The 13,292-nt window shown below is 39.3% G+C and overlaps 1 protein-coding gene across 1 annotated transcript in view; it reads left to right on the top strand.

The window, feature by feature from the left end:
- The first annotated feature begins 793 nt into the window (after positions 1–793).
- ERICH3 (glutamate rich 3) overlaps positions 794–13,292 on the top strand; it is a 124,678-nt gene continuing 112,179 nt past the window's right edge. Inside the window, exon 1 of the mRNA XM_090271681.1 lies at positions 794–950. Within this exon, the coding sequence (XP_090127807.1) occupies positions 928–950 (23 nt within the window). The 5' untranslated portion in view covers positions 794–927. The remainder of the gene's footprint in view (positions 951–13,292) is intronic.

Genomic DNA, 13,292 nt, shown 5'->3' with positions numbered 1-13,292 from the left:
ACAAAGCAAGAACAGGACTGAAAATAGGTCATCTGAATCCAATGCTTTAAAATTCCTCCATATCAAGGCCCACTTATTTAAATTCAGGCTTCTTCATGAAAGCCTTGCATTCTCCATACTGGATTCAAATACAACTGCAATTCCAGCATGCTTTATTGAGTAACTGCATCTTCCCCACCTTCTGAGCATCAAAACTGTCAGCCGGGCCTGCTGGGAGTGGGGACATCATCTAGGAGCAAAGATGGGAATTTTACAAGGAGGAAATGAACCCATTACAATGCTTTGCAGATGCAGAAGGAAAATAAAGACCCAGAGCAGATTGAAAGGACTTCTTTCTTACCCTTGAACTTGCAATCTAGAGTCTGTTTTATAGCTGGGCATCAACGCATCACACTGTAGTAGCTGCTCTCTGCTCTTGGTACCCTCAGTCACCCCTCAGCCCTTCCCCAGGGCCTAAAAGGAAACACCCCAACCTGAACGGGTGTGGGGGTGGTGTGTGTGTATGAGTGAGTGTGTGTGTGTTTTCAGAGTACAGGTGCTGGGAAACCGGCGCCCCGAGTTACAGAGCAAGAGCCTGGGTCTCCTCCTGCTTAGGGCCCAGAAAAAGGGCTAAGCACTGAGCTTTCGCTTCCAGCTTCCCCGGGCTTGGTTCCAGCAGCGCCTTGGCTTCCCCGGAACCTCGGTGCTTGCCTTCCCTCCTCCCTTAGCAACCGGGCGGCTGTGGATACCGCCAGCGGGAGGGGGCTCAGGAGGCTGCGAGTGGCTCGGGCGCAGGGGCAGCGGCAGCCTAGCCCAGGTGCCCCGCGAACCGGCGACCGCAGTGCGGAGCCTCCTGCGAGCACGACTGTCGCTGCGCCAGCGTGCGCGGGGTCCCACGGCACCCACGCTCCGCACCTGCCGCGGGGTCCCAAAAAAGATCCTGCAAAAATGAGCCACGCTCACCCCTCTGGGTAAGTGACAACTGGAGCTTTTCCACACTGCGGTGGCAGGTGGCGGCTTCAGCCAGAGGCCCCTCCTCCTCCCTCTGCTGCGAAGCGAAGGGGCCAGAGGGAGAGCGACAGGGGGATGGGTTCGAGGAGTAAAATAATACGCATTCTAGGTTGCAGGGAGGATGGCAGAAATCCTAGGCTTTGTATCTCCTCCTTCCCCTTCCTCACTTCTTTTCACCGACGTCCACCCTTTTTGAAATTTTTACTCTGGAAGGATTTAAAAAAATGGATGTGAGAAACGCATACATTAAGCAGGGACATTAGCTGGGATCAAGAGGATCCTGTGGTGTGGAACATACGTGTTTAAATGCAAAAGTAGAGGTCACCAAAATACACAATCGTTTGGAAATTCGGGAGCGAGATAAATTCTCACTGTGGCATCTTGCATACAAAAGAGGTGTGAGTTAAAGTTGAGGGTGGCTGCATTGTGAGGGGTGCCCCTCACTTCTGGATTTTTATCTGCCCAGTCCCAAAAGGAACATAGGGGGCCATTAATAGTATTTTGACCAGGGAAGGTGGTGTGATACAGGAAAGGAAGGAGAAATGGACGGAGCTGTGGGCCTGTATGTTTACAGATGATCTCCTGTTGCTTTGGGCAGGGTGACTCCTCAGAAGACTTATTTTGGCAATTATTCAATCGACTCTGGCTGTTGCCCCCCCCCCCCCCCCAGATAGTCTTGGTCTTCTTATTGAAGAGTGAATATCCAATTTCTTTCTGAGTTAGACAATGTCATGCATATTAGATGGTTTTTTATAATGATACATCTAGTAAGTAGATAATATCCTAGTAGATCTTGCAACTAATTTGAAGATGTTTTCCTTTTTAATTGGATTTATTGCACATTTTCAAGAGCAGAGAATTACCAGAAGACAACATATTTAAGATCACTTGGAGTTTGTTGTGTCTGAAATTCCACATTAGTTGTTGTGCTTCGGATTTATAGTCAAACTTAAAGATTTTATTTCGTAATGAATTCTCTGAATAGAATGACATAAACAAAAATCAAAAAACTAAAGGCATATAAGACACCATGTTGGAAGTCAGTTTCAGAACTTTCTGGAAAGTGATGAAGCTGTAATAAACAAGGTTCTTATTTTATCTCGAATTAAATTGAATTTAAGTGCTTTAACGCTTTGATGCTGACCTCCTGGGCAGTTTTAGTTAGCCGTGGATCATGTCGGACGTAATTGGCCTGATTTTTCTGCAGCTGCTGTTTGCAGTATGTCCTTGTTCAGGAAAATGAAGGTGTCAGTCATGGTTGTCTTACTATATTTTTCAAGTTGTTGGCTAAGTTAGACTCTGATTAGACCATTTAATCATCTATTTTAAAATGTGGAAAAACCGGTAGCTGCTTATAAAATTGTGCATGATTAAGATTTCAGAAACTGAAGTGAAATTTTTCTGAAGCTCCATTAGTTGCAAGCACATGATGGAAAGGAAACTTGGTAATCTGGTGACAGAGTATGCTTCATGGTGCTCTTCAAGAAAGAGGTTAGGCTGGCAACAATAGTTTTGCACTAAAATTGGAAACTCCTGGAGAATAGGTACCGTATCTCATTAATCTTTATGCCCACTTTACCAAGGACCAATGTTCTGCATAAAGTAATGCTCAACAAATGGTTGTTGAATGAGTGGTATCATCCAGAGGTGGATATATTCACCTGTGAAAACCTTATCAGAACTCAACATTTATCAAGTGCTTACCGTGCGCCAGGCTCTAGTCTAACGTTTTACATGAAGTATCTCATTTAATCTTGGCATCCACTCCACGACACAGGTTCTTGTCATCCTTCTTTTCACACATAAAGAAAGTGAGGACTGGGAACTTTTTAAAGATCTCACAGGAAAGAGGGCTTCAGGGCTGGAATGCAAAGCCAGGTAGTCCAGATTCAGAGCCTGTGGGCTTAACCAAAGGACTCCATTGCTTCTCATGGTCAACAGTTCAGATTTGTGGGAGCCCTAAATATATAGAAATTCTTATCCAGATCAGACTCATATCTTACAGGTGATAGCTGCACATAAAACCTAGTATTTTAATATATTATTAGAAAATAATTTTGTTACAGTGTGTATATGTACACATATATTTTATTCTTAGTACCTCAAAAATAAATGAAAATAATAAACATAAGAATTCTAAATGCCTTAAAATTCACCCAAGGACAAAATTATTCAAATTGCTAAAGTGTTCCCTCAATATAAGTAGTGATTATTTTTCTTGCCTGTGCTATCATTTGGAGATAATAAAAGTTTCAGTAGCAAATAAAAGGTTTCATTAAAGCTGAGAAAGCTTTTCCATCATTACTGAAGCAGTTTGTACTTATTACATTTGAAGGATAAAGTGGTAATAAAGTGCAGTTGTACAATAGAACAGAAATTTTAAATCCCTAAAATCCCACCAATCAATAAGTGATGTCCTGATGCTTTCTCTAGGGGCTTCCTTTTGAGTTCCACCGCTTACTTAATTACAGCATGAAACATGACATAAAAATTGCAAAGGGCCTCTGTTGACTTTGTTTAGATAGAGTTTGGAGTAAATAAAAATAACCTTAAAAACTTCTGCCACAGATCATAACAAAGACTTTGAATCTGTGATGCATTGTAATTTGGGGGAAGTTAAGTATAAAACACCATTTCTGGCACTGCCATCTCCAATGAAATTGTTTTAGAATGGAGAATTTCAATTGGTAGTCTCCTTGGTTTGCTAAATCTCACCCTGAGTGGCTGTTTGTTTGTGGCCTGTGCACTAGTCCTAGAGATGGAATTGCAATTCTATACTTCTCAGCCATTCATGGCAATAAAATAATATGGCTCTTTTGGCTCCTTCAAAGGATCATATCAGAATCCTTGGTTCTTTTAAGTAGAGATAGTCACACTTATCTGTAAATTTGCTTTGAGGAACTGGAAGAATGGGGAATATTATCCTTTATGACAACATAAAAGCACACAAGATGCTATATGTTTAGAAAGATTCTTCCAAAGATCAGAAGCATTTTTTTGTTTAGACTTATTTTTAATACTTTTTAATATAAGGAAGTGTTTTTGTAGCTACAATATTAACACATCCTTAGTACTCCCCGATAACTAAGTCCTTCATCAAAAGTAAAGGAACTACTGCTATAGGTAAAATTGTCAATTTTTAGATAATAAAGATGTGCATTCAGAAGTGACAAAATAATCACAAGCCCACCATGCTATTTACAATGGGAGTGTCCATTGAACTTGGTCTCTGCCTTCTTCATCAGCGAACAGTGTAGTGCTCTGTATGTTTGTAGTAGCATTCTAGTCTGTTGCTCACTACTCACTTCCACCACCAAAATATGTCACACAGAATTTCATACTTGAAGTCATTAAATATTTGAATTCAAATTGAATAGATCCTATTTAACCTCCTGTTAAGTTTTAGCAACTTAACTTCAAGGAGTAAATTGTTTCTGGTTAAATGAAGTGAATTGAATGCAGTCATCTTTTTTACTTCCTCCTTTAACATTTTGTTGAGAGTCTGCTCTTTGTTTTTTATAAATAAGATGTCTTCTCTTAACCTTTCATTTAGCAAACCTGTTCATATAAGTAGATAGGAATGAAATGAGATTTGTTATACAGTGTTACACAAGTCTTTGAATTCCTTCAGAGTTACATGCCAAAAGCCATATAATGATCTATCTCCAAAAAATGTTTTCAATGATCTTTCAAATGGCAAACTCAGTTAGGCCTTCCATCAATTGTTTAGAAAGCTGAAGGACTGGAAACAAAGGATTGCAATGTGACTTGTTGCCCAGTCATAAAAGTGATTTGTTGGGTCAACATCTATAGAATACTTTAAATTGCCCTTTTGTTGCTCACATGTTTTTCTAAGTTCAGTGCAGCCTAATAAGATACCAGATGGTCAGATGCTTGCCTTTCTATTGTAAAAATAGAAAGATAAGAGGGAAAGGGGAGCTCATGGTGGCTGGAAGTACATTTTTCAGGTAGATTGGTTTTAGGAGAGTACCGAGGAAATTTGAGGTTCTAAAAATTGATTCCCTTAAAAATATCCTTGCTTGGGCTTCTCTAGGAAAGTCTTTGGGTTGCCCCAGGAGTATGCGTATCCCTCTTAGTGAACATCTGATTTAGAGAACAGGTGCTGTCAGATGCAGTCTACTATAGCATTCTTCCTTTCTCTCGTGTTTTCCTTTCTTCTTATTTTGTGTACTGAGGCATTTTATTTGCACATATGTATTACAGCCTTAGAAAAAGAACCCCGGGGTTTTCCCTCCTATAGGTTTTCATCTTGCTTCTTCATGGACCATAATGCTTGCTGAGACTGTCAAGGCATCTCTAACTGTGAGGAGAAGTGGAAACTTCCCCAACCTATTTCAGTTATTAATAACAACATGAAATTTTTTTTAGGGGATGAGAAAATAAAACTTCTCTCACTCAATTTTTAATTCAAAGATCAGCCTCAAATAGTTGAACTGGAGCTTATTTATTCTTGAGACTTCATGTTCCCATAGATCTAATTTTCATCAAAACTCTTAGATACTGGGAGATAATACTGAAAAAATATTTTTAATGTTATTTACTAGTTTTGATATAGACCAATAGAAGTTATATGCAGATTGATTATTGGATATTTCCCTACAATGGCTTACTCACTTCTCCATACAGATAGTTGAAAATGGTGTGTACTTTGGAATGATTTCATTTGTCCATCAGTTAAAAAGAAGCTATCAAATGAAATGAGGATAAAACTCGTAAAAAAGAAAAAAGTCTAGGATTTAATATTTATATTGGTTTGCAAATATCTTTTCACCTTTCCCTTTCCCTAAACTTGAAACCCCAAATGTTATTAGTATGATTTATATTTAAAAAATTAAAAAAGGATAAAGAAAGAGGACAATTAATTGAGTCACTTTCAAAGTAAAACCCTTAGCATTACGAATAATGTATGGACATATATTTATGCTTTCAGTTAAACAATTTGAGATAAATGTATTTACATACAGCTAGCTCATTAACTTAGTTTTTTGTTTAAACGATCAACTGCCAGTCTTGATTGCTTTGAAGAGGACTTGAGCAGTGCCCTCAAAGGAGAATTAGTTATTTTAGTATATAAATACTGCATTGGTTGTCAAACTTCAGTACGCAGAGTTAATTAATAGAATGCAATGGACAAAATCAGATGTGTTTTACTTTATGGATTAAATTAATGATTTTTAAATATATTTTTGACCATGTAGTATATTTGTATCTCTCACTGACTGAAAAATCAACCCAGATGTTAACCAGGACTCCATTACACTCCTGCTTTCCAGCTGAGCATAAGCTACTTTGTTCTTTTACTAGCCAAAAGCTCTAAATCACTCTTTTCTTGCAAATGTCCCAATTAGGAAACAACAACATCGACAACATTACTGCATCTTGTTATATCAGAAAATATATTTGGGCTTAAGTAATTTACCTGAGAGCTTGCCTTTCTGGATTGATGTTTTTCTGGAGAAAGGACAAAGAGATGTGACAAGTTCAATAGATGCAGCTTGAAAAATCATGCTTTACCGAGATTCTGTCTCAGGTATTAGGATTTGAGAACTGTTGCTATTGTAGTGAAACATGAACACAGAAAAAACACATAAACATACAAGAAAGATACTTTAAAAGCAAAGAATATTTAAAGTGTAGATGTATGACTCTGGATTCCTTAACAATTCCCTGTTTTGTTGTGGGTCTCCTCTCCCTCTCAACCTTATTTCCCTATCTCTTTTGTATAGTTAATTCTGTTTGGTCTATCGGTAGATTACTATGAAGTGCAACTTCTTCCCCATGCTCTGGGGACTTTCATTGGAGAGCTTCATTAAGCTCTGTTCATTCATCCCAGCTATCTACACAAATGTGGTAAGATCCTGAAGCTACCTGTTCTTCTTTTCGATAGGTCACCAATTACCCTTTTTTCTTTGCCAGATCAGATAATTCAGAATCAAAGTGTAGCAGCTTGGGTTTCCTTGTACTCAGGCAACATGTACTCTGTTTCTTCTCTCTAAATCCATGTCTTGTACTTAAATTGGTCACATTTCTGGTTATACCTGTGATACGAGCTGAATTGTGCCACCGCCACCACCGCCCCCCAGTTCATACGTTAAAGCCCCAACTCCCAGTACCTCCAAGGCGACTGTATTTGGAGGTCTTTAAAGAGGTAATTAAGGTTAAATGAGGTCTATAGGGTGGACCCTAATATGACTGGTGCCCTTAAAAGAAGAAGCGACCAGGACACATATACATACAGAGAGAAGACCACTGAGAAGATAGAAGAAGAAGACAACCATCTGTAAGCCAAAGACAAATGCCTGGAACAGATCCTTCCCTCAGAAGAAACTAATCCTGCTGCCACCTTAACTTTGGACTTCTAACCTGCAGAATTGTGAAACAATAAATTTCTGTTGTTGAAGCTACCCAGTCTGTGATACTTAGTTAGGGCAGCCCTAGCACATTAATATGACCTATTTGGAACTGCTGATGCTCTTTATTACTTGGTCCTACAAAAGCTGAAGATGGTCTTTATGGGAAATGCAGAGTCATTGAAAATAAATGATTTAAGAATACAAGGGTCATGGAGAGTGGAGATTGCAGGCCAAAAGTTCAAAAGGGAGATAAAAATTGAAGCAAACAGAAAATATAATTAAAAGACTAGTGAGAAGAAGTAATTAAGACAATAAGTCAATGATCTCTACAAGTAAGTATTGAACTTTTTTTTTGTTAAGTCTGATTAGTAATCAAATTACTCCCTATCTCTCAGTGTGAGACACTGGTTGGGATAGAAAACTGAATGTTTGGAGCTGGTGATCCATTTTTCTGTGACTGTTATTATTTTCTTCTAATAGTAATAAACACTTGTGAATTAATGAGAATTCGTAGGGCAAAATATTGAATCAAGGGAAGGAACAGCAGGGAACTAAACAGGCAATATAAATTGCACATAGTAGTTATGAAACAGCATTAAAAACTAAGGATTTTTCAATTGAATTGAACCATATTGTTTTATAGTAGCAGTTAATTTGGTATTCTCTATATGCCATGGATTGTAATATTTTATATTTGTGAATATTATGTGGCTTTCACATTAAGAACTTTTTTGTCTTCATAGCTTGCTTCAAGATACTTACAATAATATTGCTTGTGTTGTTTAGATTCAAATACAAATAATCTGCTATAAATTAGAATAATAGGTGTAGACAGGATCGCAAATCTCTGGATACCGAGGACACAAGTGGTCTTCTATTTTCCTCCTATTACTTATCTATATTTTGTAAATTTTCTACTTTGAGCAGAAAAATATGAAGAGGAGAATAAAGTTGTTTGAAAGCCTACCACCCATAAATGATCAGAATTAGCATTTTTGTCACTTTCTTTCTTTTCCATTTTCTTCTGGATTATTCCTATTTTTAAAGCTATACTAATGAAGCAACACTGTTTGAAAAGGTGTTTCTAAACACATTGTTTTTAAAGTTATACCAAAAGGTGCCATGTGGGCACTTCCCTCCTATTATTCCAGTCATCTTTGTATTTCGCTTTTAAACTGCAAAGTCTTTGAGGGTGGTGACCACATTTCTCTCTTCATTTTGCTCCTCTGTGTGTCTCCAGGACAATGACCTGAACTTTGCTCAATAATTGCTCACATATGTCTCTTTTTTTTAAGTGATCATTTATATAAGTCCCATGAGTACTTAGTGCTCATTCATTCAATTAATATTTACTGAATGCCTACTATTGCTAGTCTCCAAGCTACCATATTAAGCATTTACTCTCTATTCCAGAAATTCATTTGAGTTCATAAAAAACCTGAATAGTTAAGTGTATATAAAAGGTTTCCAAAGTCACTGACCTTCATTGAGTTTTGCTGACCTTGGGCAGCAAGGTGATGTTATCAGTTAGGAATATGTTCAACTGCAAGTAACAGAAAACCAAACAAATAGTGGTGTAAACTATAACAACATTTATTATGAGGGGAGACCCCTCAAAATGGAATTATCTTCTGGAGGACAGGCCCCTTATAACACAGGAATCCCCAATAGGTGAGTGTTTTAGGAGCCCATCTGTATCAGTGCACCAGCTGGCATTGTGAGAGGCTGTGTCAGCTTCAGTGAATTTTTTTTTTTTGAAGACTCTTTCAATGCATTTCCCCATTTCATGATGGATGATTTATGACCACACTTGCCCACACCACACTGAATGTTAAGCAGTTTTTGACCACAAATGGCATGACTCCCGTGCCTCACCTTCCCGATTCACCTGGTCTCACCCTGAGTGACTTTTTTTGTTTCTCTGGATGAAAAAAGGCCTCAAAGGGAAATATTTTGCCAATATGTAAAAGGTGAAAAAACAAAAAACAAAAACCAGCAGAAGCACTGAAAGGCATCAAATGAATGAATTCAAAAACTGTTTTGAGCAGTAGAAAAAAATATCTCAATAGGTGTATTGCATCAAATGGAGAGTACTTTGTAGGTGACTGAAGTTTAAACGTAAGAATAAATATACACATTCTTTATAAGTAGTCTGGAAGTAGGTGATTCTATTTTTTGTAATATTTCACCACAATTCATAAGGATTCACATAAGCTTATCACTATTAGATTCTTCATTCCTTAAAATTCTTTTTTCCTCTAACACTTGAGACTTGGAACTTTGACCTATCTGGGCCGGAAGCCTCCAGAACAGAATGTGGGTGTGGCTCACTTTTCAGGCTGCAGTCTATGTAAAGGAATTTTGAGATTTCCATCCTTGGTGAGGAGATTGGCCCAGGGAAGGAAAAAGGAAAGTGTGAAGTTTCAGAGCCAAATGGAGCAGGAACCAGATCCCAAAGTCCTATGACAGGGCTCAGGGGAGCTCATCAAGGAAGCTGGGAGACAGAGCCCAATGAAGTTTAGAAATTAGTGGGGAGTGTGGACAGAAAGAGCATTTCAAAGGGTACATAATCAGTGGTTTGAAGTGTCTGAGGGATTGAAACTGTCTGAAAATTGTCTCATTTCTTTTTCTTCTAAATGAAATAGAAGAAATTCCAAAGGAAAATCAGCATTCCATTAAAAATTATGAGAGAGGCATGCTATAGTGGAAAGGGTAATATTTTTGGAGTCAGAAAGACATAAATTTGAATCTCAGTTTTGCTTTATGTGAACTTAGGAAAGGTAATTTATCTGTGCCTCACTTTAGACTTGCAAAAAAAGCAGGTAACAAATAACTTTCTTGTAGAAACATTGGCACATATTAGAGAATCACTGGATAGCAGCTATTGTGGGTTTATTTTGATCTTTGCGCAATGACTATGTTGCTTAAGTTTTTTTTTTAAGTTTTCTTCTTATTTTTATTATTCCAGCTTTATTGAGATATTGACAGATAACAATGAGTTTAAAGTGTAAAATGTGATTATTTTATGTACACATACAAGGTCTGTCCATTGTTAATATAACAAGAATGGTTTGTGCAACATAGATGTAACCTGGCAGCCAAAGAGAGTGGACTGGAATCTGCATGCATGAACAATGATGACTTCACTGCACTAGTCAGTGGGCACAATAGATGACATTGAGTGAATATGTGTACTGTGTGGCCGTTGCATTCAAAATGACTGAGCAAGTAAAGCCACCAATCTGCATCAAATTTTACATCAAGCTTGAACATTTCTCTGCAGAAAGTACTTGGCTGTAGCTATTTGGATAACTGGTGATTGTCAGCTTCATCACAATGCGCCTGCTCAAGCATCATGTCTCATGAAGAGTTTTTGGTGAAACATCAAATCACCCAGGTGACTCAGTCCCACTACAGCCCAGATTTGGTGCCCTGTGACTTCTGGCTTTTCCCAACTAAAATCACCTTTGAAAGGGAAGAGATTTCGAACCATCGATGAGATTCAGGAAAATACGACAGGGCAGCTGATGACAATTGGGAGACCTGTGTGAGGTCCCAAGGTGCCTACTTTGAAGGGGACTGAGGTGTCATTGTCCTATGTACAGTGTTTCTTGTATCCTGTATCTTCTTCAATAAATGTCTCTATTTTTCATATAATGTGGCTGGATATTTTCTGGACAGACCTGGCATATGGGATTTAATTAGAGAAAGTTTGATTTGTTATCTTTCTTCACCCAACACACATGGTATTTTATTGATTTGGTCTTCTTTGGTGGCTGGGTTTTTTTCTTTTCTTTCCTTCCTTTTTTTTTTTTTAAGTATAAGTAGACTCTTCTAGGAAGAACTTGCCCCCCATGTGTACAGAAGTGATCTGTAGACCCTCCAGCTGTCAGTAATTTCAAGGTCTGTCTGCCTTCTCGCCAAAGTACCAACTCGTCCAAGGTCACTTCTTTCCTGGGCAGCCCTGAGTGGTGACTGAGAATGGAGGGATATAAAGACTTGGTTATTTCAGGTTGGCCAAGGCTGTGCATGGTCTGTGTGCATTTTGACTTCTCTCTCTGCTCAGTCCTGCTTCCACCTTCTTCCTTTCACAAATGTTGGTCCCTAGGAAACATCTTGCACCTAAACTGCATTTCAGTATCTGTACTGAACAGTTCTGACATTTGCTTTCCTGCGAGTAGTTGAGTAAGGAAAAGAAAAAGGGGGAGGTAGAGGAGGAGGAGGAAGAATCTGACAACGTCAAGGATTACCGTGTATAGGACTGTCATTTCGGAGTGAGATAAGGCACAGGACAGGAAGGGTGGGTGTATGCAAAGCAATCTTTACCTACTATTAATTTTGCTTAAATTAGCTCTGGATATGGAAATAAATAGACTAACATGAATGTTTTTCAGAGCTTTTTTTTTTTTTTTTTTTTTTTTTAAGATTTAATGTGTTTTATTGATTAAAATATTACATTTGTGCCACTTTCCCTTCCCTCTGCTCCCCTCCACCCGGTGGCCCCCTCCCTCCGGTTGTCCCCCCCTTTTAGATTATGTCCATTAGTTGTGCTTACAGTTCCTCCCAACCTCTCTCCGTCTATTCCATTCCCTCCTACCATGATCTCCAATTCCTATGTCATCTCCCTCCCTCTCCCCAGTCCCCCTCCCTGTTGACCTCCCCCCACTATATTTCCCTTACCCACAGTTCCTTTTCCACTCTCATTGCCTGTTTCGTTTGCCTTTGTTTCATCTCCCTAGCTTCTGTTTTTTAAACCAGTCCCTTTAACTTCTCATATAACAGTGGTTTGGATCTAATGAACTCTTTCAGTTTTATTTTGTCCTGGAAACACTTTCTCTGTCCTTCTATTCTGAATGACAATTTCGCTGGATAGAGTATTCGTGGTTGTAGGTTTTGGATTTTCATTACTTTGAATATTTCTTGCCAGTTCCTTCTTGTCTGTAGGGTTTCCCTTGAGAAGTCAGCTGATAGTCTAATTGGGACCCCTTTGTACATAATTCTTTTCTTCTCTCTTGCTGCTTTTAAGATTCTCTCTTTATCTTTAATTTTTGACATTTTGATTATAATGTGTCTTGGAGTGGTTCTCCCTGGGTCCAGTCTCTTGGGAACTCTCCTTGCTTCTTGGACCTGCAAGTCTATTCCCTTCCCCAAGTCTGGGAAGTTCTCCTTTATTATATTTTCACTCAATTTTTCAAGTTCTAGTTCATCTTCCTCATTCTCTGGCAAACCAATGATTCTTATGTTGGGCCTTTTATAGCTGTCCCAGAGGTTTCTGATCCTCTCATTGTTGCTTCCCATTTCCTCTCGCTGCATTGGTTGACTGCTAGTTTCTTCTCCATATTCCAGTTTGTTGAAATGGACTCTGGATTCCTCACCATCTGTCTCATATGTGGTTTTGTTCCTTTCGTTATGAAAGTTTTTCGCTTCTTTCATATCTTTTTCCTGCTCTTTTGTGAATTCTGTAAGCCACCTGATAACAATGGCCCAGAACTGAGCCTCTGACAGGTTTCTTATCTGTTCATCTGTCAGGTTCTCTATCTGCTGTCTGGTGAGTTGTGTTACCGGTATTTCTAAAGTTGCCTGCCTCATTTTGACAGATGCGTTTTGTTTTCCTGGGCTGGCTGTCGGGAGCAGGGGGCAGTGCCTGCGTACGCGTCACAAATCAGCGACCGGCAGGCGCGCGACCTATTTTGCAGCCCTGTGGTGCTTTCTGTGGGGGCGGGGGTCCAAGATGGATTCACACAGTTATTCAGCTAGGAGACCGGGATCCGTCCTCCCGCCCCCCTGGGCCTCACTGTTCAAGGCGATGCTGCGGCTGCACCCCAGCGCCGGAGTCGCGCAGGAGTCGCGCAGGAGTCGCGCAGGCCAGGGGCTTGATTGGAGTCGCGCACGTCAGGGGCTTGAATGCCTCCAGGATTTTTCGCCGCC

Source organism: Furipterus horrens, unplaced genomic scaffold (assembly GCF_987537825.1).
Source record: "Furipterus horrens unplaced genomic scaffold, mFurHor1.1.pri manual_scaffold_3, whole genome shotgun sequence".
Taxonomy (NCBI): domain Eukaryota; kingdom Metazoa; phylum Chordata; class Mammalia; order Chiroptera; family Furipteridae; genus Furipterus; species Furipterus horrens.
Note: the sequence above shows the minus strand (reverse complement) of the source record. Positions and strands in the feature narration are given on the sequence as shown.